Here is a 23051-nt window from a genome sequence, read left to right as displayed (position 1 = left end):
TCTAGCTTACATGATGGCTGGAGAGTAGAAAAGCTGTGTACAGTCACTAGTACAAAGGTGGAGAAATTGAAAAGGGCTATTTGACTGGGGGGCTCATTAAAATCAGCCAGTCATCAAAAGGGAATAGATGTTTAGTCCAGTTATGATTTCGCACTGTGATTGATTTGCAGTGAATCGAGATTAACAGGCCACTGATAGTGTGGTCCTGATTGAGGGGAATCTTCCTTGCCTTAGAGAGAATGCTGTTGTGGTATGCCTTTGCTGCTGCTTTCCACCCCTGGACAGCACTGCTCCCAATAAGTAGCAGTTTTGGTCCTTGTTTTCTTGTGCTCCAAGAGAAATGTCCAACTTCTGGATTTTTTGTGAGGTTTGGGATAAGGTGTGGTTGCCTGTAAAAGGAATGCCAATGTACTTGAGCATCTCAGAGTCTGTTTCTTAGGAAGGGAGATCAGAGCCCAGCCTAGGTGGAGAAGTTGAAAGGAGCACTACAATACTTCATAAAGCCACAACACAGCTAATTATGGACCAGCACTTCTCTTTCTAGTTCTTATTTATGTTCTTTTCTAGCACTGAAACTGAGGGGAAAGATCAAAAAAAGTATCTAAGTTCACCAAGTTAAAAAACATTCAAGCAAGGTTTATTTTTCTTTCAAATTAGTCCTTCATAAAAGGAAATTCTCCAGGGATTTTTGTCAAAAGAATTAAAAAAGAGAAAATAAAAAATGCCTGGTAAAGGGCTTAAGTTATATTTCCTATAGACACAGCTTCCACTCTAGTGGTGGTGTTGGAGGGTCACTCTTCATCCTTGCTTTGCAGAGATTCTCTGTATTTTTTTCTTTCACTGAAATTCCATAGACAGTAATTAAGGAACTGGAGGCCAGCAAGAGGTCAGCAAGCCTTCGTCAGTGAAAACAGGGATTGTTTGCCATGTACAACACTCCCTTTTTTCCTTGTGGTGAATAGAAGATTTGCTTAGAGCTGATGACTTATGCCTTTCTTGCAAGTTATGCAGCTAGCGAGTAACTGGGGGAATCAATCAGTGAGCAGAAAACAGCTAATTGAGTCCAGCATCACGCTTTTTTCTTCTTTACATATTCAGCACTGGAATCGGAGCCAGTTTGGTGTCTGATAATGTAACTCCAGAGACGAGGCATTTTGTGTGCAAGATTCAGAGCGAATACAATACTAAAGAAGAAGTGTCTGCTCCTAAATTTTAGGGTTACAAAGCTGACAGCGGTTGAGGACTCGGGGGAAAATACTCGAAACTGAGCTTTAGGCTTATAAATGCCGAAGCTGGTAAGTCACTGAGCATGTAGCATGATGTGGAGAGGATGTGCCTCCTGTTTCAGAGAGGGAGAAAGAGAAAAGGCTTTTGTGGTTATTCTTAGGCACAGCACAGCATGCATAGCTTTTCTCAGTTTTCTTTTTCCTTTCCGTGGGCTTTTAAGTTCTTTTCTGTTCTATTTTTCTGTTTCTGACTTTATCCAGGCATCTTTAATAAAAACTTTTTAAAGTTAGAATGGTTGGGATTTTTTGGCAGATGTAAAGCCTGCTGGAAAGAAGAAAGGACATGTGTAGCTACATCTCCTAAAGGGAACAGCAAAGTCTCTTTGCATTTATTATAGAGCCTGTAGTTCTGAGGTGAGCTAGCCAGGGCTGGGGGATGTGATGTGGTATGTCAGTGAATCTAAATGTAGTTTTTTGCCCCAATTTGCTGAACAAGAATTGTCTGGTAGCAAAAAAGAATTGCAGCTTGAGCTTAATCAGATATTAAAAGATTTCCTTTTTTCTTAGATGGAAGGTTTCCAAGAGATTTCAGTTTGGGGCTGAACTATTACTGGGCATAAAGCAAATTGTAAAATTTTAACCTCTCTCTAAATGGCTTCATGTAAATGTCATGTATGTTTGGGGTTTTTTATGGAGCTGAAGCAAATCAATCAGTTATGATAGCTTTAACTGGATGTTGTCCTAGCATTTCTTGCACATTTTTATTGGGACGTGGCTCCCAAGCTTTGCCTGTTTTTAAGGGCTGCTGCTATAACCCTGAAGTGTTTCCAAACAGTCCTGTGGAAAGCTAGCTACTTACTTCTGGTTTACATTTTGCCAATTAATTCCAAGTACGCTAATAAATGTTAGTTTTCTCTGTCTCCCTCTCTCTCTGTGAAGCACTAACTCTAAGAGGGAGGTTAAGATTGTTATTTCTGTGGCGTGTGAAATGGGCTGGATGTTAGAGAGCAGCAGAGCAAGGCGTGTGCCCTGCCTCCTGAGCAAGCAGCACCAAAGAGCCTGCGTGAGAAAAGCAGGAGAGAAAGCAAGAAGGGTGCCAGAAGCAGAACTATAGAGAGCTCCTCTAGAATCCTCCTAGAATGTCAGAGTACGTGTGCTAATTTCCTATTTGTTCCTGAGCATAAAGGTTTTTTCTTTGATCTTTCATATGAGATGATGCAAAGCGTGGCCTTTGGAGGTGCACAAGTAGGGAGTTTTCCAAGGTGAAGGGATGCGAGAGGTGGCAGAGGGGATTGATTTCTTATGGATTTGACAGCATCTTCATTGTTTGTGGCCACATTTGTTTGCAGCAAAAAGCTGGGCAGTGGGTATGGGCCTTGGCCTCTCTGTAGTTTTCCAGCCGTGTGGTACGTGGTGGCTGCAGTCCTCTGCATGCAGTTCTTGGTATTTCCAGATGCTGTTAATATATTCCCTGTTTCCCTGCAGTCCTTCGCGCGTTTGTGCAGCCAAGCTCTCCGAGCTGGCGGGTTTCCTCACCGTGAGAGCATTGCAGATGCAGGGATGCACTTGCTCCAAGGCGCTCGGGAAGGGCGGCTCCACCCAGCCAGCCCCGCCAAGGGGCCCCGCAGGCTGCGCTGGGTCCCCGGCAGCCCGGCCGAGGCCTGCGCTCGCTTTCAACCAGCGCGAGTTTTGTGCATCAGCTTTGGCCAATTTGCTATGGTTTAGGGCTGTGGAGCCAGCTGTCTGCAATCTGATGTAATGTTGCCCTGGAAACCAGAAATGAAACACTTAAGCATTCACCACAGAATTACTACATACAGCATTAGCCAAAGTAATTAAAAGTTGAGCCATATGGGCTTTCGGATGGAAAAATTTGGAGCGGAGGAGATGGAAGTTAAGTTGTTCCTATTTGCAGTACTGCAAATCCATTTGTTGTCCCCTTGAGGGCACAGGGAGAGGCCTGCCTTGGCTGTGCACAGGGGGACAGGGAGCTGGAGGGGCTCTGGCTGTTTTATCAGCACATTAAGGACACCAAGGCTTGGCCTGGTGGAACAGCCGTGTGCCAGGGCCAGGAGGCGTTGGCAGAGGGGGTGCAGCAGGGACTCCTCCAGTGCCAGAGAGGCTCTGGCTGAGCATCTTGCAGACACGTCCACTCTGTAACAGACCATGTCTACCCTTCTGCAGTGCTGCAGCATGCTGGAGTGCCTGTGAAGGGGGAAGAGGGCAAGAGGGGGCTGGCAGCTGTCTACATCCAAGTCCTGTGCCAAGGCCTCGCTGCTAGAGCTGTCCAGGAAGCCATCTCCCAGCCCACCACACTTTGGGGACACTGGGGTAATTTTCTTATCTGAAGTCAGGGACAGCTACCAAAAAAAGCAATTTGTTCACCGTGAAAGATGGGGAAGGTAGAGTGAGTTGGGGAAGTCAAAGCATGGAAGTTCAATGATTTCCAAATATGTCAGTTATGGCCTGAATGCTTTACATTTCTGTTTTCTGTTTAATATTAGCTGTAAAAGAAAGCATTGCTTGAGCTGGAAAATTAGGCTCTGTTTCCCATGTGCCAAAGTGGAAACTTTTGATAATTCCAAGGCCTTTCTTAAAAAGTTAATTCAAAAACAGGAAGCAAGTGAAGAGTAACCCTTTTTGAAAATGCATTCATTTTCAAGGAATCGGCATTATTTGACAATAAAGTTTCCTGAGTGGCACCACTGGTGTAGTCACCATTTTTAGGCCTTTTTGCATAAACTTACTGTTTTTCTCTGTAGAAGATTTCTCTGTCATATGCTACCTGATATGATAGGAAATAGGCTGCTGGAGGGAGACTTGTCTTTCGTCTCCCCACAAAGCACGAGCTGTTCTCGCCTATCTGCGAAGCACTGGCGATAAACAGGATCTGTCGCTGCTTGTGGAGGACCCCAGCTCAAAAGGCTACTAGGAGTCCTGAAGCATTGGGGAAAACCAGCTGGCACTTAATTATGATTGCACTTTTTTTATTTTGAAGTATGGTGCCCTCTGTACCACCCACTCGGGTTTGATTTCAGTACCTTGCGCTGAGGCTACTTTGACTCTTGCTTTTGCTGTGGTAGTTATGAATGCAAATGTCAGACATTGTAAAAGCTCTTTTTTCGTTGTTGGTGTTGAGTCTTCATAACTCTGAGGGGGCCCAGTTCCTTATCAGATATCAGTGGTGCAAAGCAGGTCTAGCTGTTTATTCTTCAATGAAATCCTGGGTGGGAGGACCAGGTATGAGCTGTTCTGTAAGTCTAACAGAGCTCACAGTTTCACAAGCAGTAGTCTTGCAGACCTAGGGTGTACAAAAAGTAATGATGGAAAGCAATCCCCTAGAGTAATTGCATTTAAAATAAACATATCTTGAGTGCAGAATATGCATGATGGTTGCTTTCCAGGATGCACTTAATGGCCCAAGAAGTCTTGACTGAACTTCTTGATTACAGTCAATAATCCATTCATCATCTTATCTAAATGTGTCTGTCTTGTTTGACATATCACTAAGTTGTCCCAGGCATAATCTCTGAATTAATGCTCATCTTCTTGCTTAATTTGTCTTGATGTAAACAGCCCTGGTACTCTTTACAGTCCTATTTTTCCTGAAGGAAATTTATTAATTACCTAGCCAGTCTGTAACCACAATAAACACATTCATGCAATTCTTGGATGATAGAATGACAATTCCTACAGCCATTAAATGTGGTCAGTTTGGTATTCCTCCTTATTTTGGAGTAACGCAAAGTTTGTGGGAAATTGGTAATTGACAGTGCCCTTGCAGAAAGTCGCCAAAGTTTGCTCTGGTGTGGTTCTGGGGCCCTTGTGAGGTGCATACCTGGGAGGTAGGCTTTCAGAGCTGCCCTGGCTCTTTCAGGCTCTGTGTGTGCCTTTGGAAGTATACCAGTGCAACTGCTAAATGGTGTCCTGCCCCGTGGCATCTGCCTTTAGTACCTCATCCTGATATTTAAGTGCACTACAAAAATACAAAGCATTTTTATGTTCAGCCTCTTATTTATCCTCCAGATAATCAGACAGCATTTTTGCTGGGAAGAGAAGGGGATGGCTTTTTTTTGTTTGTTTGTTTTTACTTGTCTTGCATCTGTTGGGGATCTTTATTTTTAAAAGTTTCATTAAGGAGGAGAAAAAAGGATGAGCACACTGTGGAAGCCCAGATAGCTGCACTGACAGGAAGTTGCGTGAGGGTTTTTAGAGCTGACCATTAGGAATGCTGTGAATTGGCTGGGACTATGAGTGAAAACAAAGTAAGGTATACGATCCATACCGTGCTCCAGCTGGAGCCTGTGCTGTGCGCAGGAATGTGCAGCGGCGCAGGATGCCAGGGCTGTCCTGGCCAAGCCGGAGAGCCCTGCTGGCCTCCTCTCCTCTCCCCTTCCCTGCCCTTCCCCCTGCTGCCTTCCACATTCTGAACTGATTAAAACAGAGGAAGTAGCACGTTGAACATTGGATCTGGCTCGAAAATCGAAGTTGTCTTCTTGTTCACAAGGAATGGATTGTTTCAGCTTGTTGTGTCACTGCTGCTGGAGAGAAGGGAATTTTTTTTTGTCTCTGTAATGTTTGATACTTGAGGGAAAACAGCTGGAACTGAGCATACTGGATCAGATGCAAAACGAAACGGGATGCTGGGGAATATGGACTGCACTGTATATCTGAAAAGGTCAGAGTTTTCCCTTGGTCAGTGCTGGAGGAATGCTCTGTCCATCTTAATTCCAGCCTCGAGAGCCTTCAGGAGGAGTGCAAGGAGCAGGGAGGAGGAAGGGAATATTTTGTAGCTGTGGCAGTCCGTGAGTGAGGCAGATGAGGTCTCCTCCTTCCTTTCCTTCCCATTCCTTTCTTGTGCTGCTGTTTTTGATTTTCTGGGAAGACTGGGGGGAAAAAAAGAGAAATCATCAGTGACAGAGCTTCATTTTGGAAAAGCTGTTTATAACCAGGTTTAAACAGCGAGTTCTGAGATGCCAGACAGACCAGGGACTGACTAAACCACGGGAGCATAACTGGTATGGTAAGAAGAACCCTGGAAAAGAGCCCTGCCTGAAACATACTGGAAGAGGACGTGGAAGTAGTTATTACACAATGCATGTGAAGAAAGACAAGGGCAGGAATGCATTTCAGTGCCTAGGATCTTACGTTGCACAGATTTAGAAATCAAAATGGTATGTCATGCTTTCAGAAAAAGAAAAAGAAAAAAAAAGAAAACGAGAAAACCCTCAGTAATTTAAATGTTTCTGTCTGACCTGAGCTGAAAATATAACACCAGTTACAGAGCTGCATTGACACAATGCAGCAGATGAGCTGGGTTAACTTGACTTGAACGAGCAAGCCGTGGAACTACTGCTTTATTAATATTCCTTTTGTTTCTTTGCCAGTCAAGAGAACAATCCGATGATGAAACAGAGGAGTCGGTGAAGTTTAAGAGGTTGCACAAGCTGGTGAATTCTACTCGCAGAGTCAGGAAGAAACTCATAAGAGTTGAAGAAATGAAAAAACCCAGCACAGAAGGTAAAAAGCAACATGGTTAAAACTGTATGTGTGAATACACGTTTCTCTTGAGAGGGGACAGAAAGTGGAGGGTTGAGGGAGGGAGGGGTGGAGTATTCGTAAGGGAGGGTAGGAATGACTGCCTTGTCTATTGTGCATGCCTTAAGTTACTGAATTTTTAGGCTTTAGAAGGAGGAAAGTGACAGCCTAGAATGTGGTTGCTGCCGATCTGGTATTCTCAGAGCAGCACTGGAGAGCCCCTCATTAAGAGATCAGAACTTGGCTTATGTTTTCTGCCACATGCTGGGGAGGGAATGAGCCTAGGAGCAATCCTAGCCAGTTGCCCCACAAGCTCAGCAAAGAAGTAAGTGGAGCCACTACCACACTGCTCCCTCCTCCCAGGCTTGGGGTGGCACACAGGTGAGCTCCTGCTCATTTTCGGAGGGTAGCAGCTGGCTGGTGGTGCAGTTGAACCACATGGCATCACCCTGTGGCAGAAATACAAAAACTCTATCAGACATTCTTGTGGGATAGCAATTGCCTCGTGACTTCTACTTCTGGGGGATCCTGTCTGCAATTTGGCTTCTGAATGAGCCCTGCTCCCTACAGAGAGGGGGAGAGAAGGGAGGAGGAAGAGGAGAGGGGGGAAAGGGATGCAGAGTTCAGGCCCTGGGAACACCATGCTGCAGAATTAACTCTGGATGACCTGTATCCATGTGTGAGCACTCAAGATTAATGGAGCCTGATCCTCAGGAGCTTCTCTGTGCAGCTGTGCTTGAGTCCTCACTGGAATTGTGGGCACCTCTCTATGTTGGTGGCCTTCCCGGCATTGTATGCCAATTCCCCTCAGCTCTGCAGTGAGCTGAGCTGTCTTACGATTCTTTCCTAGTGCATTTAAGGAGAACACGTGCATCTTGCGTATGTGGCAGGAAGCTGCTGGCAGATCTATGATCTAGCCTGCCTCTCCTACATTATGGATGGTGTTACTGGCTGGCGTGGAAGGCACAGCCCATCTAGAGCTCTGGAATGGGCAGCTGTCTCTGTCTGGAAAGGTTTTATCACCTCATATGGTGAGCATAAAGCTGGGATACCTTGGAAACAAAAACATGGATTTTGAGATGAGACAAACAAAACAGGACTATTTTTCCACTGCTCTGGGGAAAGATGTCCCCCAGAGAAATCTGTCCTACCTCCTCCTTCTCTCCCCAGGAGTCTGGGAAAAGCTGCAGAGAGCAGTCAGGAGGAGGCTCCAGAGATGGGAGCACATGCAGGAGCAGGCAGCCCAGGGGCTGCTGGGCATGCAGATGCCTTCCTGCAGTTGGACCAGACTGTCTCCTCAGCATATTAAATATCTGTCTTGCTCCTTGTATCCTCTCTTACAGTGCTTCACCTCCTTATTTCCTTTTTCCCTCGGTCTTCCTCTGAAGTGTGCCACTCCTTCCATGGTTTTTATTTCACTTAAGTGTGCCACTCCTTCCAGGGTTTTTATTTCCATTGAATTTTTCCACCCCTGCCCCCTGCATAAAAAGCACTGAACTAACAATTGTATCCAAAAAAAAGTTTGTTCTCCTTCCTTCTTTCTCCATCTGCTGCCTGTCTTCTCTAGCTCTAGGCTTCTTTGATTAAATTATCTGTAACTCCTGAGTTTGTACTTTATCTATCACTCTGGAGTTTCTGTGTAGATTTGGTCTTGGAAAACTGTTGCAGAACCAGTTATTGCTAAATAACAACATGGATTACTTCTGCATAACTTCTATATAACTAGAAGGCCCCCTAAGTAGCCAAGTCTACCTTAGCAGTAGATACCTATGACTTTTCTTTCAGGAAATTCCACACCCAAGTTTTTATATGGCAAATTAAAAGTGCTTCATAAATGCCATCCATCCTAATCTCTAATAATATAGGTCTGTATTCCCATTTGGATATGTTAGAGGGCTATGCAAGATGACAAGAAAATAGGGTGGTCAGATTTGGGATTGCAGTCTGGCCTTCCAAATTACCTGCAGTTGACTGGATGTTTGCTGTGATTCTTTGAATCTGTGTTACGAATGTGAAGTAATGTGAAATCTTAGGTGACTAGGTTCTGGGGAGATGGCTACAGTATTTGATTGAGTAACATCAGTAAAATTTAAATAAATTCATTACTGTTCAACAGCCTTTAGTTTAGTGTAAGAGTAGACTTATTTTGAAAAATGACATGCAGTTTCCTAGAAGAAACATTCTGAATAATCCTTCTCAAAAATTTCTTCACCAAAAACAACTTTGCTGAATTTCCCTTATGTGTTCCTGTAGATTTTAAAGGAAAGCACACTAGTCTCAGATTCTTCTTCCACATTTCTGTTACTGACTCTGTTATCACAGTGTATGTACACTTGGCTGAGCTGATACTCACTAGAATGTGCCAATATCTGAATCCATATGTATTTTGTCTTAATCTGCTCCTAAGTGAGCTAAATAACTGAAACTTCCTAATTCCTGGGCACCATTCATATATAGCACTTAAAAATGCATCACATCTACATCTGTGTCATTATGGCTTTGTGTCATGGACTCACTCCAAATAACATCTGTTACAGTGTTGACACACAATGCATATTTTACAAGCGGTTTAAAAACATATTTACTTAGTGGACTAAATTTGTTTATCAGTACATACTCAGTCCCAGGAGAATGTCTATTTTCTCTTCAAATTAAGATGTAGAGGGGGAGAAGAGCAAGTTGGACAGCCCAGGGAAAGTGGTGTCAAAACCAGACTCCAATCTGCAGACCTACCCCAATAAATTTCTCAAGAGTGAAAGTTTCATGTCAGATGTGGTCCACTATTCCTTCAATGTCATAGTGAGCTTTATCTTAGTAAACTAACATCTTAGGTTTCAACAAATGTATGTCAAATATATTTTGCCAACAGAGTGAACTGAAGGTGGGGCAGGAATCCTGTACAAGGTTGCTAATCTGTCATCTGAAAGGTATCCCTTGTTATTGAATGAGCTAGTTTAGTAAATCGTAGGTAGTTTGGTAATGGTTCAAATTTAGTTCTGCTGAAAGACTGTGGAAGCAATCAAAGATGAAGGCAAAGTCAGGTCATGCTAGAAATTTATTTTGGCAAGAAATAAATACAATCATATTTGTGTGTGTGTGTGTCTGATAGGTAGCTATGAATGCTGTGAAATTTGTCAGAGAGACAAAGCAGGATGTGTACTTTTTTTTGACTCTTACCTTGTTACTGCATCTAAAACCTGTGCCTATACTTTGCTCAAAAGAAAACACCAGAGAAAAGTTTCTTATATGATAAATGTGAAAAGGAATTTCAGTTTCAAGTTCTTTATTCCCTTTTCTCCATTCCGAAAAGGAAACCTGGCTATCTTCCCATGTCCAGTACTATGTTGCAAAATATTCCTGTGAAATATTTTCTGGAAAAATTTGGTGAAAACCAAGTGTTTCTGTCATTACCAGGACAGTGTTGAAATTGGCACACCTGCAGTTTGACCTACTTCTTTGTTTTTGCAACTGCTAAATAAATTCTGTGTGATTAAAACTGGTGCCTTTCCCCCATCAAAAACCCAGAACTTTAAATTTCATCCTGGAGTTCAGCTCCATAAATTTCTGCAAAAAATACTCCTTTCTGCAGCCACAGCAGCACTAGGTATTGGAAAACTGGACCTGAGAGGTACTTGTTTGGGTTTTAACACCTGTGTGTACTTCTGGCCTATTGTAAGCTCACTAGAGCTGAGCATCATATGCAAGTATCATAAGAAAAACATGAAAAACAGATCCCAGTTCCAGCTTTTAAGGGATTGTTAGTAAGAACATCTGTGGTCTTACTTAGCTGCAGATGAAAGAGAGAAACTTAAAATAACGATGAATTTATTTACAGGATGTTGTCTCCTGTCTTTCGTTAACTCATCCCAGAATTCTCACTTCCAAATGGAAGGAACTACTTCAGGTTTATCCACTCAAAAATAACTTCTGAGCAATTTACATCAAAAATAGTTTTCTTCTGATTTAAATGGGTGATATCTTGAATAAATACAATAAGACTCTACAGGGAAACATCTTTGAGAATTACGAACAATGACAAGCGTTCTGCTGCTTTTGTCCCCCGTAGGTGTGGAAGAGCACTCGCTTGACAACTCTCCTATACTGGATGACAGATCAGCACTTTACTCTGGAGTTCACAAGAAACAATTCTACTTTGACAGCTCCTGTGAAAAGCAGCCAGAGGATGACTCGGACTCACTTACTACTTCTCCCTCATCCAGCAGTCTTGATACATGGGGAGCTAACCGGAAGCTGGTGAAGACCTTCAGCAAAACTGATAGCCGTGGCCTTATCAAGCCTCCCAAGAAACTTGGGACATTTTTCTCTTACCCAGAAGAGGAGAAGTCCCAGAAAGTTTGCCGCTCCTTGACAGATGGGGAAATGAAGAAGAGCCTTGGCTCGCTGAGCCATGGGGTAAGTACAGAAAGCATTTGCTTTTATGACAGCAACAGGCACAAGCACCATCTTCTGGTGTCCCTGGAGGAGATTCAGAGTGTAAGGAAGCAGATCCGATTGAAGAAAATGGATACTAACTATTCCTGTTCCAGAGCTTTTCTTTGCCAGCGCCCTGCTAGGAAAGGAGCATCCCCCACAACTTGCGACCTACAATTACTGCGGCACAAAACGAAAGGGGGTGGAGGTTGTGGCTTCCCAAACAGAAGGCTACGAGGGCGCACCTCTGTCAGCGAGTTCAATATCACCTATGTGGTGGAGAGAAGCCTGTACAGTCACCTCAACCTCTCACAGCTGGTGCGTCCCGTTACTGACAGGACCCTGAGCAAGGCCGACAAGCAGGACCTGAGGAGATGCCTGCTGGAGGAGGATGAGGAGGCCAAGAGGAAGTGGGCTGCCACAGTGGATCGCTGTACTAAAAGGGTTCTCTTGAGAATCCACCAAAAGTCTGTGAGTCAAAGAGTTGCCATGAAGGTGGTCTTCCAATTTCTATGAGGTTGCAGTGAACACTTTCTGCTTTGTACTTTCAACTAATATTCAGTGCTTCTGCTTTCTTTGCCATTAGGAACTCTTAAGCACTGTAATGCAGGTGATAAGGGAAGCGCTTGATATAATCTTGTCAGAGAAGAGTTTTGTTGCCATTTCTGTGTGTATAGAATAACTCAGTGAGAGTGAGCAAATATCACAAAATGCTGCTTTTTTAATTCACCTAGTGCAGAAATAGAGATCACCAGTGAACAGAGAAGGTTTCAGATACTATAAATACATTCTTTGTGATGCTTTGCGAATCAGTATTCTCTTCTACCAAGAGATGAACAACATTTTCAGAGTAATATTGTTACTCAACTGTGCTCTATTTCTTTTCAGCTGTCGTTGCCTTAAATTGGCCCTTCCCTTCTGAGATTGCATCTCATCAGTTCACTCACCCAATCTGTATTTTCCCTTACATACACAGCTGCAGAAAGACATGGAGTTTTGCATTACGTAGTCACTGCCCTCCTGCTTGCTGCTCACCACCACCAGGAGTGTCACTACTGCTCCTTCCTTCTACCATGGAATGAAGGTGGCAGCTTCCCTCAGAGCATTATGGAGAGGGAACGGGGGATGGCCAAAAGAGGAAACTGTGCTTAGAGTGAGAAATTAAGTGATTTGAACACTCCATAGGGATCCAAAGCCGCTTCCTGATTATATGATCCAGTTTTGTTATATGATGACATTTCATCATATAACATATGTTAACTGTGATTCTGAGTTTCCTAGGAACTTGCCTTTGATGCCAGATCTCCAAAGCTGAGGCAGCTAGTCTGTTGTCTAGTTGACAATGTTCCCTACTTGAGTGGATGGAAACAGCAGTGCACCCATAACATTAAGCAAGATATTCCAGTGAACAAACAATACAGTAGAAACAACTTTTCCTCTTAATAACAATTTTTTTTTTTTTTTGAGAGGTCTCTGCCTAATTTCTTCAGGTATAAGGTGTAAGAGCGACAGCTGTGGTCTCCTTGAATAACCTGTGGGAGATGACCAGGCCTTCATGGTTCCCTTTTTGCTCTTTGGCCACAAAACACAGATTTTTTTTCTACCCAATACCATGAACATTCTCTCTTGGCAGCTTTACTATTTCTTCTGTATTGACTGCTTACTTTCCCCCTAACAGGACACTGTTTATTGGTACAGACCTTGTACTCAGAAGATGTTGTTTTCCTGTAAGGATATTAAAATGATGAGAGAAACCTTGCTCGCCCCTCTGTGGGTTGAATAATAAGGTTATCTTGGACCAAAAAGCATACTCATATGTTCTAGAGATGCCCCATAATTAAAAATACCCTCTAAAACTTAGTAAAATAACATCTTAGGTAAATCAAAAAACATCTTGGTAAATACAGATGACATAAACTTCTCAGTTCTTCTATTAAGTTAGTCTTGTCTCGCTATAGTAATTTCTTTATGAGAACCCTCTGCACTGACCTTTGCTTAATCACAGAGATACAGTTAAAGAAGAAATGGATAGCATTTTGTTGTTGTTGAGGAACTCTGCAGTCAGCTGCTTCTCCATCCTGGTTTGAATGGGATAAGTGTTGGAGACCTGCTGCCCTTACAGCTTTTTCAATGCACTTCCTCCTGAAACCACAAATGGCTGCCAAGCTTCAACTAATGCCGCTCCTTCCTAGAAATGCTAAGTGTTTGTTTGCTGCAACCTCAGGGAAATTGCAATGCCTATGTATTCAGTGGAATTGGTCACTCTGTCTTGCCTTGCCATTCATTTTTGTCATTTATATTTGTTTCAGTGGCCTGGACATGCATGAAATTTTCAAATGGCATCAATTTTTCTTTTTTCCCAGAAGAACAGTACTTTTGATTGCATGGCCATTCCATTGAATATCCCTCTCCTCATTCACAGACCTTTTGTTTGGTGCAGTATTGCCAGGGTCTCTACTGGAATCTGAAGGTGGAAGTTAAATTTTAAATGTATGAGGAGGTCCATAGTGAAACAACAAGCATCCTTAGTAAGGTGCATTCACTCAGAAGCTTTTAACCAACAGTTGTTTTGCTCTCCAAGAAGACTTCTTTAGGAGGAGCTCTGGCTGATTTGACAGACAAGTTTGCTCTGAGCAGTTCCAGATGTCCTCTCTTCATTGCTGGGATTACCATACACTGTAGCATTAGTTATAATGGTCCTTCACAGAAGGACCAAATTACTCCTAGCTAAACATGCTGTGCATTAGAAACTGATCTTATTACTTGTGGTTAGTCTCAAATGTTTTCCAAAAACAATTTTTAAAACCTGTGCCATAGTCACGTTGCCTTCTGGAAAAAAAAAAAAACAACAAAAAAAACCAAACACTTAGAAAAATTCTACATCATAGCACTCTCTTTAATGTGTGTGGGGCCTCGACAAAGCTGGCTTTGAGTTCCACTAGAGTTGTGGTGGGTACAAACACTGTCATCCAAGTTTGTTGGGTGTAAGCAGGAAGAAGCTAGAAATAAAACCTTCTAAAAGCTATTAATACATATGCTTCTAAGTGGTGGGCAGGAAGAGTGTTTACTTTAAAAGAATGAATTCTTATAATTGTTTATTAAGTGTCACAGTTTATACAGCTTGCTTTTTCCTAATAGACAAAGCAGCCTAGTACTTCTCAGTAGTGGGTCTTCACTGACTCACTGAATCCTTTGTAGGTCTGAGCCAATACCTAATCAATACATAACTGATTCTACTCTGTTGCCCTAAGAACTTCTAGTTCACAAGCATTGATCTTCTGCCTCCTGTTTATCTCAGCTCTGACTCGGAAAAGAATACTTATAGTAGGAATCTGCCTGTCTTCAAAACCCCACTCAGAGGCCAGAATTGAAGCTGTGCAAGTTAATTGTAACTGCCACACCTTCATTTCCTTGCATTGCCCCATGAGACTTCTGCCAGGGCCAGTTACTTGAGTACTGTGCAGCTGGTTGTTCATTGGTCAGGTTTTATTACCTCTTGGATTGCAAAGAAAAAGCTGGAGCACCTTATCTGGAATCAGGGCTTGCTGGGTCTCTGGGGACACAATGCTTATGGATAGCTGGGCTGGGTTTTCCCTCCTCTTACCAAGGGCTTACCCTACTAGGCTTCCAGTGATTCCCTGTATTTCAGTGGAAATGCAGCCTATGCAGCTATTCAGAAGGTAGGTTATCCAATGCTTTAAAAGATTTAGAAGATTGGTGGTTCTCTGTTTCAGTGCTGCTGTGGACTTATTTATGAAGGCAGATGGGAGTGAAGAGATGGAGTTGCCAGCACCTTGGAAAACTTGATGCATAAGATCAACAGTTTCCTCAGACCAAAAAGTCTTTTTAAAGAGAGGAGTAGGCAGTAGATGACTCAACAGCAGCAGACCTTAGGCCAAGGAGTTGTCTCTGGAAAAGAGAGACTCATATTGCTTTACAACAGAGTTCCTGATTTATAATCTCTCATCCCTTTGTTTGTTTGTTTGTTTCTTTCCATTTTTGCAGACATTTGTGTTTTAATTGGTGTTCTCCAAATCACAGATGTTCTAAGTGAGCTAATCATGGTGATAAAACTTATCTATCCTTGGTTTTTTGCAGAGAACCTGTAGCTTTGGAGGCTTTGATTTGACTAATCGTTCCCTTCATATTGGAAACAGTTCTGACCAAATGGTGAGTTTGAGAAGGTGCAGACTTGAAATAGCATAAAATGAAATGCGCAGTAGAGTTATAATAGACTGAAGTGTAATTTAGGTCTGTAATAATAGTTTGGGGATCCAAGAAAACAGAGGATCTTTTTTAACCTCAAACTTCCTTAGCTTTGAGAATAACATACCCACCCATATCCATGTGTGGATAAGTATTTATATACAGTATGTGTAAAAAGGTAAGAACAAGTGACCAAAGCGCAGATCTGGGGGCACATCTGTGGGCTATTCTTACGTCTGACTTCCTCAGAGCATCACCCAAGGCAAAACATGTGATTGCTATACTTTCTTGGTAAAAATATTTACTATTTGGAATGATGAGGCTAACTTTGCTGAAGATCTGCCAGTTATTTGCATGGAAGTCATTATGAAAGAAGTTCATTATTTGTTTTCTCATTGTATCTCAGAGCTCTGGAGTAGACCAGGATCCCATTGTGCTGGGTGCTGCGCAATTGATCTCAGAGAATTCTTGTGTTTAAAAAAAACCTCATCTCCCCTGAGAATTGATTCCATTTTATGTTACTCATGTTGATCCCACTGGTACTGTTGGTTGGCCTGTGGCCAAAAAGAACAGAACAGAAATGAGCCAGAACATTATATCAAATGAAATAGCAAACATATTTTTTCCTTCTGCCCATAGATGTTTTTCTTTTCTGTTCCAGCATTGGATCTGATACCTTTACTGTCCACTTAAATCAAGTCTAAATTGTGAAACATTTTGTATGCCAGCATTATATTACTTCTTATGCCAGCTGGGTTTTTTGGGCATGCTTTTTGTTGCCTTATTATTTTTTAACATCATAAAATACCCCTAAATTTGCTAAATCTGTGGGTGGTTATTTTACTCATCAATTTTCAACTCAGTAAAAAAGTCAACTTCTGAACTTAGAATGTTTATCTTTAAACATAGATACTTGTTTTGATTAGATTGGTTTTAATATAAGAAAGTGTGAAGTTTAGATGTTATACTTATCCCTGGGAGCATCAGTAGTGGGAGAGATGCAGTGCACTAGAACAATATATACGGATCAAAGGGGGTTTTTTCTTGAAAACATGTAAGTCCATTAAATAGAAGGTTTTTTCCAAAAAAAGATTAAGCAAAAAGCAGTCCTTAACTTCTTGTAAAAGACCAAAATTACCAAAGAAGTTGTAATTACGAACAACTTGTAAGGGGGAAAAAAAATGTATTGTCAGTTGAATTTCAGAGAAACTTTTTGTAAGAACATTAGTGAAGTAGAAAACATACATAAACGTAGGGAAAAATAGAAAAAGATAAATCTTTAATGTACAATATAGTGTACATTTATTTTAGGGTTTGCTATCTTCTTGTAGCTAAATTGAACCAAGTCAGAGACCAAACTCACTAGGCAATCTCTTCGGCCAGACGGATTTTGGTCCTTTTTTGTGCTGGAGGGTGCCAGAGTAGCTCTAATAGAGCTGCATTGCTCAGCAGTTCCTAAAACACAGTCAAACGTAAGACCATGTTTAATGTCCTGCCTGGACAATCTGAATAAGGGCTGAATCATACAAGTTTGGCAAAACATCAGCTGATCCATATTAAGTGTGTGCTTGTGGCATAGGTAAGTGCTCAGTATCTTAAGCTGGTTTAGAAAAGGTTAAATGCATTCAAAGCAGCTGGTCTTTGTCATCCACTATATTTAGCTAACTTAGTTTGTCAGTACCCTGTTGTGTGCCTTAAAAAAAGCAGTGCAAGTCCATGGGTGATGAATTTAGTACATTTTTTTTGTGGTGCTCGGGTTTTTTGGGGTTTTTTATGGTCTACAGTAAAACCACAGAGGTTAGCAGAATACCTGTCTGAAAATAAAAAGTAAATTCGGGTAGGCAAAAATAAAAAGTAAATTTGGGTAGGCAAATGTAGATATACACATATATATATACACACAGAGAGATATGTATTTGGCTAGGATCTCAGAGTTACCTTTATTCCTGTTAAACTCTTTGTAGTATTGACCAACATTAGCCACAACTACTGTTGCGTGTCCTGTCAGGAGGGCTTAGCCTGAAACTGTGGGGTTTTCTATCAGATCAAATACTTATCTGAAATGCAAAGGGATAAAGGCATCCTAACAGTCCTCAACACATCTACACACAATACTTTCACCAAAAGTTTACAAATCCATCCTTAAGAGTGAGCTACAGTGGACTGCTACAGTGGTTTGCACAAGGTCTCAACAGTGAATTTGGAGCAGGCAACAGGACACTGTGCTGCTGTCCTGTGTCTGCCTGGACACCTCTGCACTGACTGCTGAATGAGGGAAAAAATGGCTCTTCTCTTTAAAAGGCTTAAGCCCTGTTTTATTTTGCAGGGCAAAGAAGGAGACTTTGTTTATAAAGAAGTGATCAAATCACCCTCTGCCTCCCGTATATCTCTGGGCAAAAAGGTGAAGTCTGTAAAAGAAACAATGAAGAAAAGGATGTCAAAAAAATACAGCAGCTCTTTGTCTGAGCAGGTATGTAAGGTCTGCAGTGGAATCCACTTAATAATGTAGAAGTGTTAATCAATATTGATTCCCATGCATCAAGGCATCTCTGAAGAAATTTCTAACAAGACTATATGGTGTGGCTTATTCCTGTGTTTCTTTAAAATCCCTCATTGTGAAATGGCTTCCTATCGATGCCAGTACCATGGAAAATGCATTTTCAGATTTTCATTTAAGTAGCTCATCAGAAGTCTGTCACTGATGGCACTACACACCTCATTCTCTATTTCCATTTCTTTTCTATCATAATTTATTAAGGGAACTAGTATGTTACACAGGGTCACAGTAATATATTTAATCTGCAATTTACACCCTAGTTTAAATTCCCAGCATAACTCCACATACACAGCTCTTCTCTGCTATTACAGATCTTTTCTCCATCATAGCTTGCCCTGTGCCACAGCCCATTAAAACAGAGGCACAATCTAGTCAGAAAGGGGGCATCTGACAGAAGATTTTCCTATTATTCTTTCATTACAGATTTTTATAGTCTATTCTTAAAGACAAACCTGAAGTACATTAGTTCTAAATTAGGCTTTGAATTTCAGTGGCCCAGAAACAATTTCTGTCTTTTCCCCTTTTGGTATACTTTGGGTTCCTTGCTTTAGTGGAGCGTCAAAAATTTTCGGCATTTGTTTAAAACCGGTCTTGCCACTTGGGTTGTGTAAGGAGGAAGTTCGAAAGACGCTGGGAAAGCAGAGCTCTTCCTGGTTAACACCGCCCCCATGTGGGCTCGGACCGGCCGCTGGGTCGCAGGGGATGCTCGCAGTCATGGGGAATTGGGAATGGAAAGGGAGTTTTGCTCTTAATGCAAAGCCTTACTGCGTGTAAAAGGAGCAGTTTGTAACATCCATAGTAACAACCCCAAACTGAAGAATCCACAGGCACCAAGAGAGGCAGAAATGTGGCCAGTGTTATGCCATGCTTTGCAGCATTAGAATCCCTTTCCTGCAGAATGATTTATTAGCCATACTTATTCATAACCAGGGGCAGTACTACACTTCTGGTTATTTAATTTAAACTTACAGTTAAAATATTTTAAGGTGTAACATGATTTAATATTGGTGAGAAGATGTTTTGGTGTCTGACTGGCTTTACAGTGCGTTTCTGCAAAGTCTGCCAAAAAAAAGGGATCCTTTGAGAAATTGCTTTACAGCAACTTAGCAATACTTCTGCTCTCTGTCTCTCTCTCTGAGATTGACTTTACCTCTGAAGTCATATGCTGGGATGAAGTTTTCCTAATGATTCTGCAGCATGCAAATAATAGTGTTCATCTAAAAGTTTTATGACCACACATCTCCACAAAACACTCCTGTATGCAAGCTACAGTTGCTCTGTTTTCAAACTTCATGGCACAGTTGTTTTAAAATATTTATAACTTTCAGGCATCATGATTCAAAGTATGTTCCAGTATCTCTTTCTGCATGCATTAAAACAAGCAAAAGTTATGCTGGCCACAAGTATCTGCTGCTTTGTTTTACCTGTGCTTCACAAAGGCTGACAGAATTTCAATTTAGGAAAGACCCTTTTGATTTTCTGTAATGTTTGACCGAATGAAAAGAGAAATTGCTTAAACTATTGCACATGTAGCAAAATCTTTTTATATTTATGCATATATGTTTATGCATATTTGTACTATGCAAGGGCTGCATTTTCCAGCCAATTTTTTTTTTGTTCTTCTAGGTAAATGAGCAATGATATAAAAAATTCACTGAAAAAAACCCAACAAAACAAACCCATTGCTTCATGTCTCACTTGCATTGTCTGTTTGTTTGTGTCCATCTTTGTACAAAATCCTGATTCAGAAACCTGAATTTGGCACTAGTTGTTTTGCAAGTACTGCTGGCAAAAGTATCATGTGTCATAAAAACCCTTGAATTGGGAGCTTTGTGTAAGGTTTTTGTTTCTACTTACAATGCTAGCTTTTTCAGCCTGGTCTGTTTGCTCCCATCACCACTATCATGCCTAATAAAGTGGAGTTTCTACCACAGCTGGGTGCTGCTAAATAAGTAGATAGAAGGTTTCAGCCTGTCTGGTAAAGAGCGGGAAAACAGAATCTTTTTGGAGATGCGCAAGCAGCTCCTGTCAGTGCCTATGTTCATTTAACAAACTTTAATGGTCCAATCCCTTTCAGGAGTCCAGCCCCGGGATCATGCCAGGTTCCCCGCAGTCGCCACCACCAGACGCTGACTCCCTGGACAAACCCAAGCTGAAAGCTGGCGGCTCAGTGGAGAGCCTGAGGAGTTCCTTAAGTGGTCAGAGCTCAATGAGTAAGTTCAGTTGTAACTGTGTTACTCCATTTCTGTGGCTTCAGGGAGCAGAGATCTCCAAAGTAAGCAGAATCAGACAAAGTCAAAGCAGAAACAGTGGTTAAAAAGTAGAAAGGCTGATGGGTTAGTCATTAGGGGTTTGTAAAGAACTGTAAGCTCTTTGGTGCAAAGAGTGGGGGTTTTTTGCTTTATGTTTATGCAGAACCCTGAAAAAGTGAAATTTGGCTTTCTGGCTTGGTCTGCTGGGTCCTACTATTATAATATAAGTATTCTAATATAAATGTAATAATGAATCTGTTTACTACTGGCCAAGGATTGTAATTCTCACTCTAAATAAGAATTACAATCCTTGGCCAGTAGTAAACAGGCTCATCTTTACACTGGATTTCTCCTGAGCACTCCAGATGGGCTTCCCACCTTCCCTCCAGAGAAACCTCGAGAGAGTTTCTCTCATTAACTGGTTAAAGAAAGAGTAGTATTTAAAACCTCTCTGGTTTTGATTGTCTCGACACGAAACAGCTTAAATGGAACACAGGTGATGTGAACTTGCTGCACTTTCACGAAATTTCTGGACTTGGGAGGGATTCTAGAACCCCCCTGCAGGTTTCAGAGCTTGTTTTCCTCATAAAAGTTTTGTGAGCAAAACTTCCCAGAAGATGTCATCTCCTGTGATGTACCATAGATGAGACACTTGTTAAATAGCTTCTCAGTTAAATATTGAGGGGCTGAATTCAGGAAAACAGAAGTGCAAAGTAGATTTACTAACTCTCCCATCCATATGTGTGTGTAAGAAATAGCAGCATCTAAGGACTTTTAACTTCGATACCATGTTTTGTGGAAAGAAGACCCATTTTCTATATTTCCTCTGTTTCTGAAGCTTCTTCACAAAGAGCCTTTTCTGTGAACTGATACTGTGTCTCCCACACAGGTGGTCAGACAGTGAGCACAACAGATTCCTCAACCAGCAACAGGGAGAGTGTGAAATCAGAAGATGGTGATGATGAAGAGCCTCCTTACAGAGGACCTTTTTGTGGAAGAGCCAGAGTTCACACTGATTTTACTCCAAGTCCTTATGATACAGATTCTCTGAAGCTCAAGGTGCCAGCTATATTTGTTTTTAAGGAGTAAAACATTTATTTTGCTAAAATTCTAAATTATGAGCTTTTTGCAACAATGATAGAATTCTTAATCTTCTAATGAATTTATATGTGGTTTTGAAGCCCTTTAACCTGTCGTATACATTTAATATTTCCTTGTATAGCATTTTTAGCAAAATGTTATAGAACATAAGTAAGTACTTACATTTCTCTCCATCCAGGGAAAGACACTTGTGTCTTTAGTTTCTGGAAAATTAAAGATGTGCCATCAATTCATTTCCATTTTGCAAGGTTTTGCTTGAAAGATTGGAAAGATACTTTGTCTGCCACAATGAAATAATCCTCAATGGAAAAATTTTCAAAACTCTTGGAAGAAATGTGCACGCACCTGCGCACAGTGTCTCTTAAAAGCATCTCAGTTAGTATAACTTGGTTTGAGTTTATATTGAAACACTTTGCTAAGTGAGTGGTCACCCCCCTTTAATTTTTCTGGATATCAGCTTTGATTATTTTTAGTTGTGCCATATTCAATTCAAACTGACTCCTTACATTCATTACTTAAAATTTCAAGGGCAGCTTGGAATTAAAGCAGATGTATGTAAGGTAATCTCTTCAGGTGTGCAAAAGCAGTTGTGTGTCTGTTTCTTTGTAATGATCACGAGCACATTAGGAAAAGCAACTTTGTTGGTTCTTTCTGCGTTGGCTTCCTTTGCTCAGGAGATCTGGTGTGAAATTGTTCCCGTATACACTGAGCATGCTCTGCTTTGCACCAATTTCAGGTAGTTGCAAGCATAGAGACTTTTGAACCAAAGAGCACTGATGCTCTACAGAGATGTCAGCAGGTTTGTGAATCTGGACAGTCGGGGTCCATTCCAGGTTCTTTTGTTGACTTGCTCTGTGTTCTGAGGCATGTCACCTGATTCCGTTTTCTTCCATGTGTAAAACAAGCATTATCAGACATTTTTGCAAGAGCTGTGGTTAACCTTTTGAAAACTAAAGTGTGTCGTCTGTGTACATGGAAATCCAAGTGTGTTTGCTTAAAAATCTGTCAGAAAGCTAAGTGGCTTTCTTGCTTCTTTGGTCTGCAGAAAGGTGACATCATTGATATAATCAGCAAACCCCCCATGGGCACTTGGATGGGTCTCTTGAACAACAAAGTTGGCACCTTCAAATTTATCTATGTGGATGTGTTAAATGAAGAGGAAGAGAAGCCGAAGCGGCCCACCAGGAGACGTCGAAAAAGCAGACCTCCCCAGCCCAAGTCAGTTGAGGATCTCTTGGATCGCATCAATTTGAAGGTCCCAATTCTTTCTCTCTCTGCTTACCCTTCACTTTTGCTTGTGGGAAGGGGACCACACCTTTGAAGTTGTTAGTTTTGGAAGCTACACACCAGATTCATAATCCTAAGGATTGTGACACCACTTAGCAGAATCAGGTCTTAGCTGCAGAGTGAAAATAGCTGAAGCCAGGCAGAACTGCCTCTCAGGCATGATGAAGTGCTGCAGGCTGTGAGTCATGTGCACTCAGAGACCGTAAATCGTTGTACGGTATGACCACAGGCTAGCACACTCCAGGGGCAAGCCAAAAGTGTAAAATAACAATAATTGCCCTGTCTTTAAAGTGGACATTTTTTTTCCGTGTTTCTTGGGATAAATTGGTGTGGCTGTCATTCACCTTTCATACTTCTCCCCTCATACAGAACCATGTCATGTTGTGCCTTCAGGTAGCATGATACCCAGGCCATCTAATACAGTACATTCCAAGCACAACAGTATATGCAGCA

General features: G+C 41.7%; 1 protein-coding gene across 2 annotated transcripts in view; it reads left to right on the top strand.

Moving 5' to 3' along the window:
* The window catches only part of SASH1 (SAM and SH3 domain containing 1), a gene marked incomplete at its 5' end in the record, with an annotated part of 533304 nt that overhangs the window by 496328 nt on the left and 13925 nt on the right, over positions 1 to 23051 (top strand). Inside the window, 7 exons of one of the 2 annotated variants that reach the window (XM_082303323.1) lie at positions 6614 to 6746; positions 10831 to 11666; positions 15294 to 15365; positions 17728 to 17871; positions 20036 to 20171; positions 21100 to 21269; positions 22357 to 22566. In XM_082303323.1, coding sequence (XP_082159449.1) covers positions 6614 to 6746; positions 10831 to 11666; positions 15294 to 15365; positions 17728 to 17871; positions 20036 to 20171; positions 21100 to 21269; positions 22357 to 22566 — 1701 coding nt within the window. The remainder of the gene's footprint in view (positions 1 to 6613; positions 6747 to 10830; positions 11667 to 15293; positions 15366 to 17727; positions 17872 to 20035; positions 20172 to 21099; positions 21270 to 22356; positions 22567 to 23051) is intronic. The other variant, XM_082303324.1, reaches the window with a different exon arrangement.

The sequence above is a fragment of the Coloeus monedula genome (genome assembly GCF_965178545.1).
Source record: "Coloeus monedula genome assembly, chromosome: 2".
NCBI lineage: Eukaryota > Metazoa > Chordata > Aves > Passeriformes > Corvidae > Coloeus > Coloeus monedula.
Note: the sequence above shows the minus strand (reverse complement) of the source record. Positions and strands in the feature narration are given on the sequence as shown.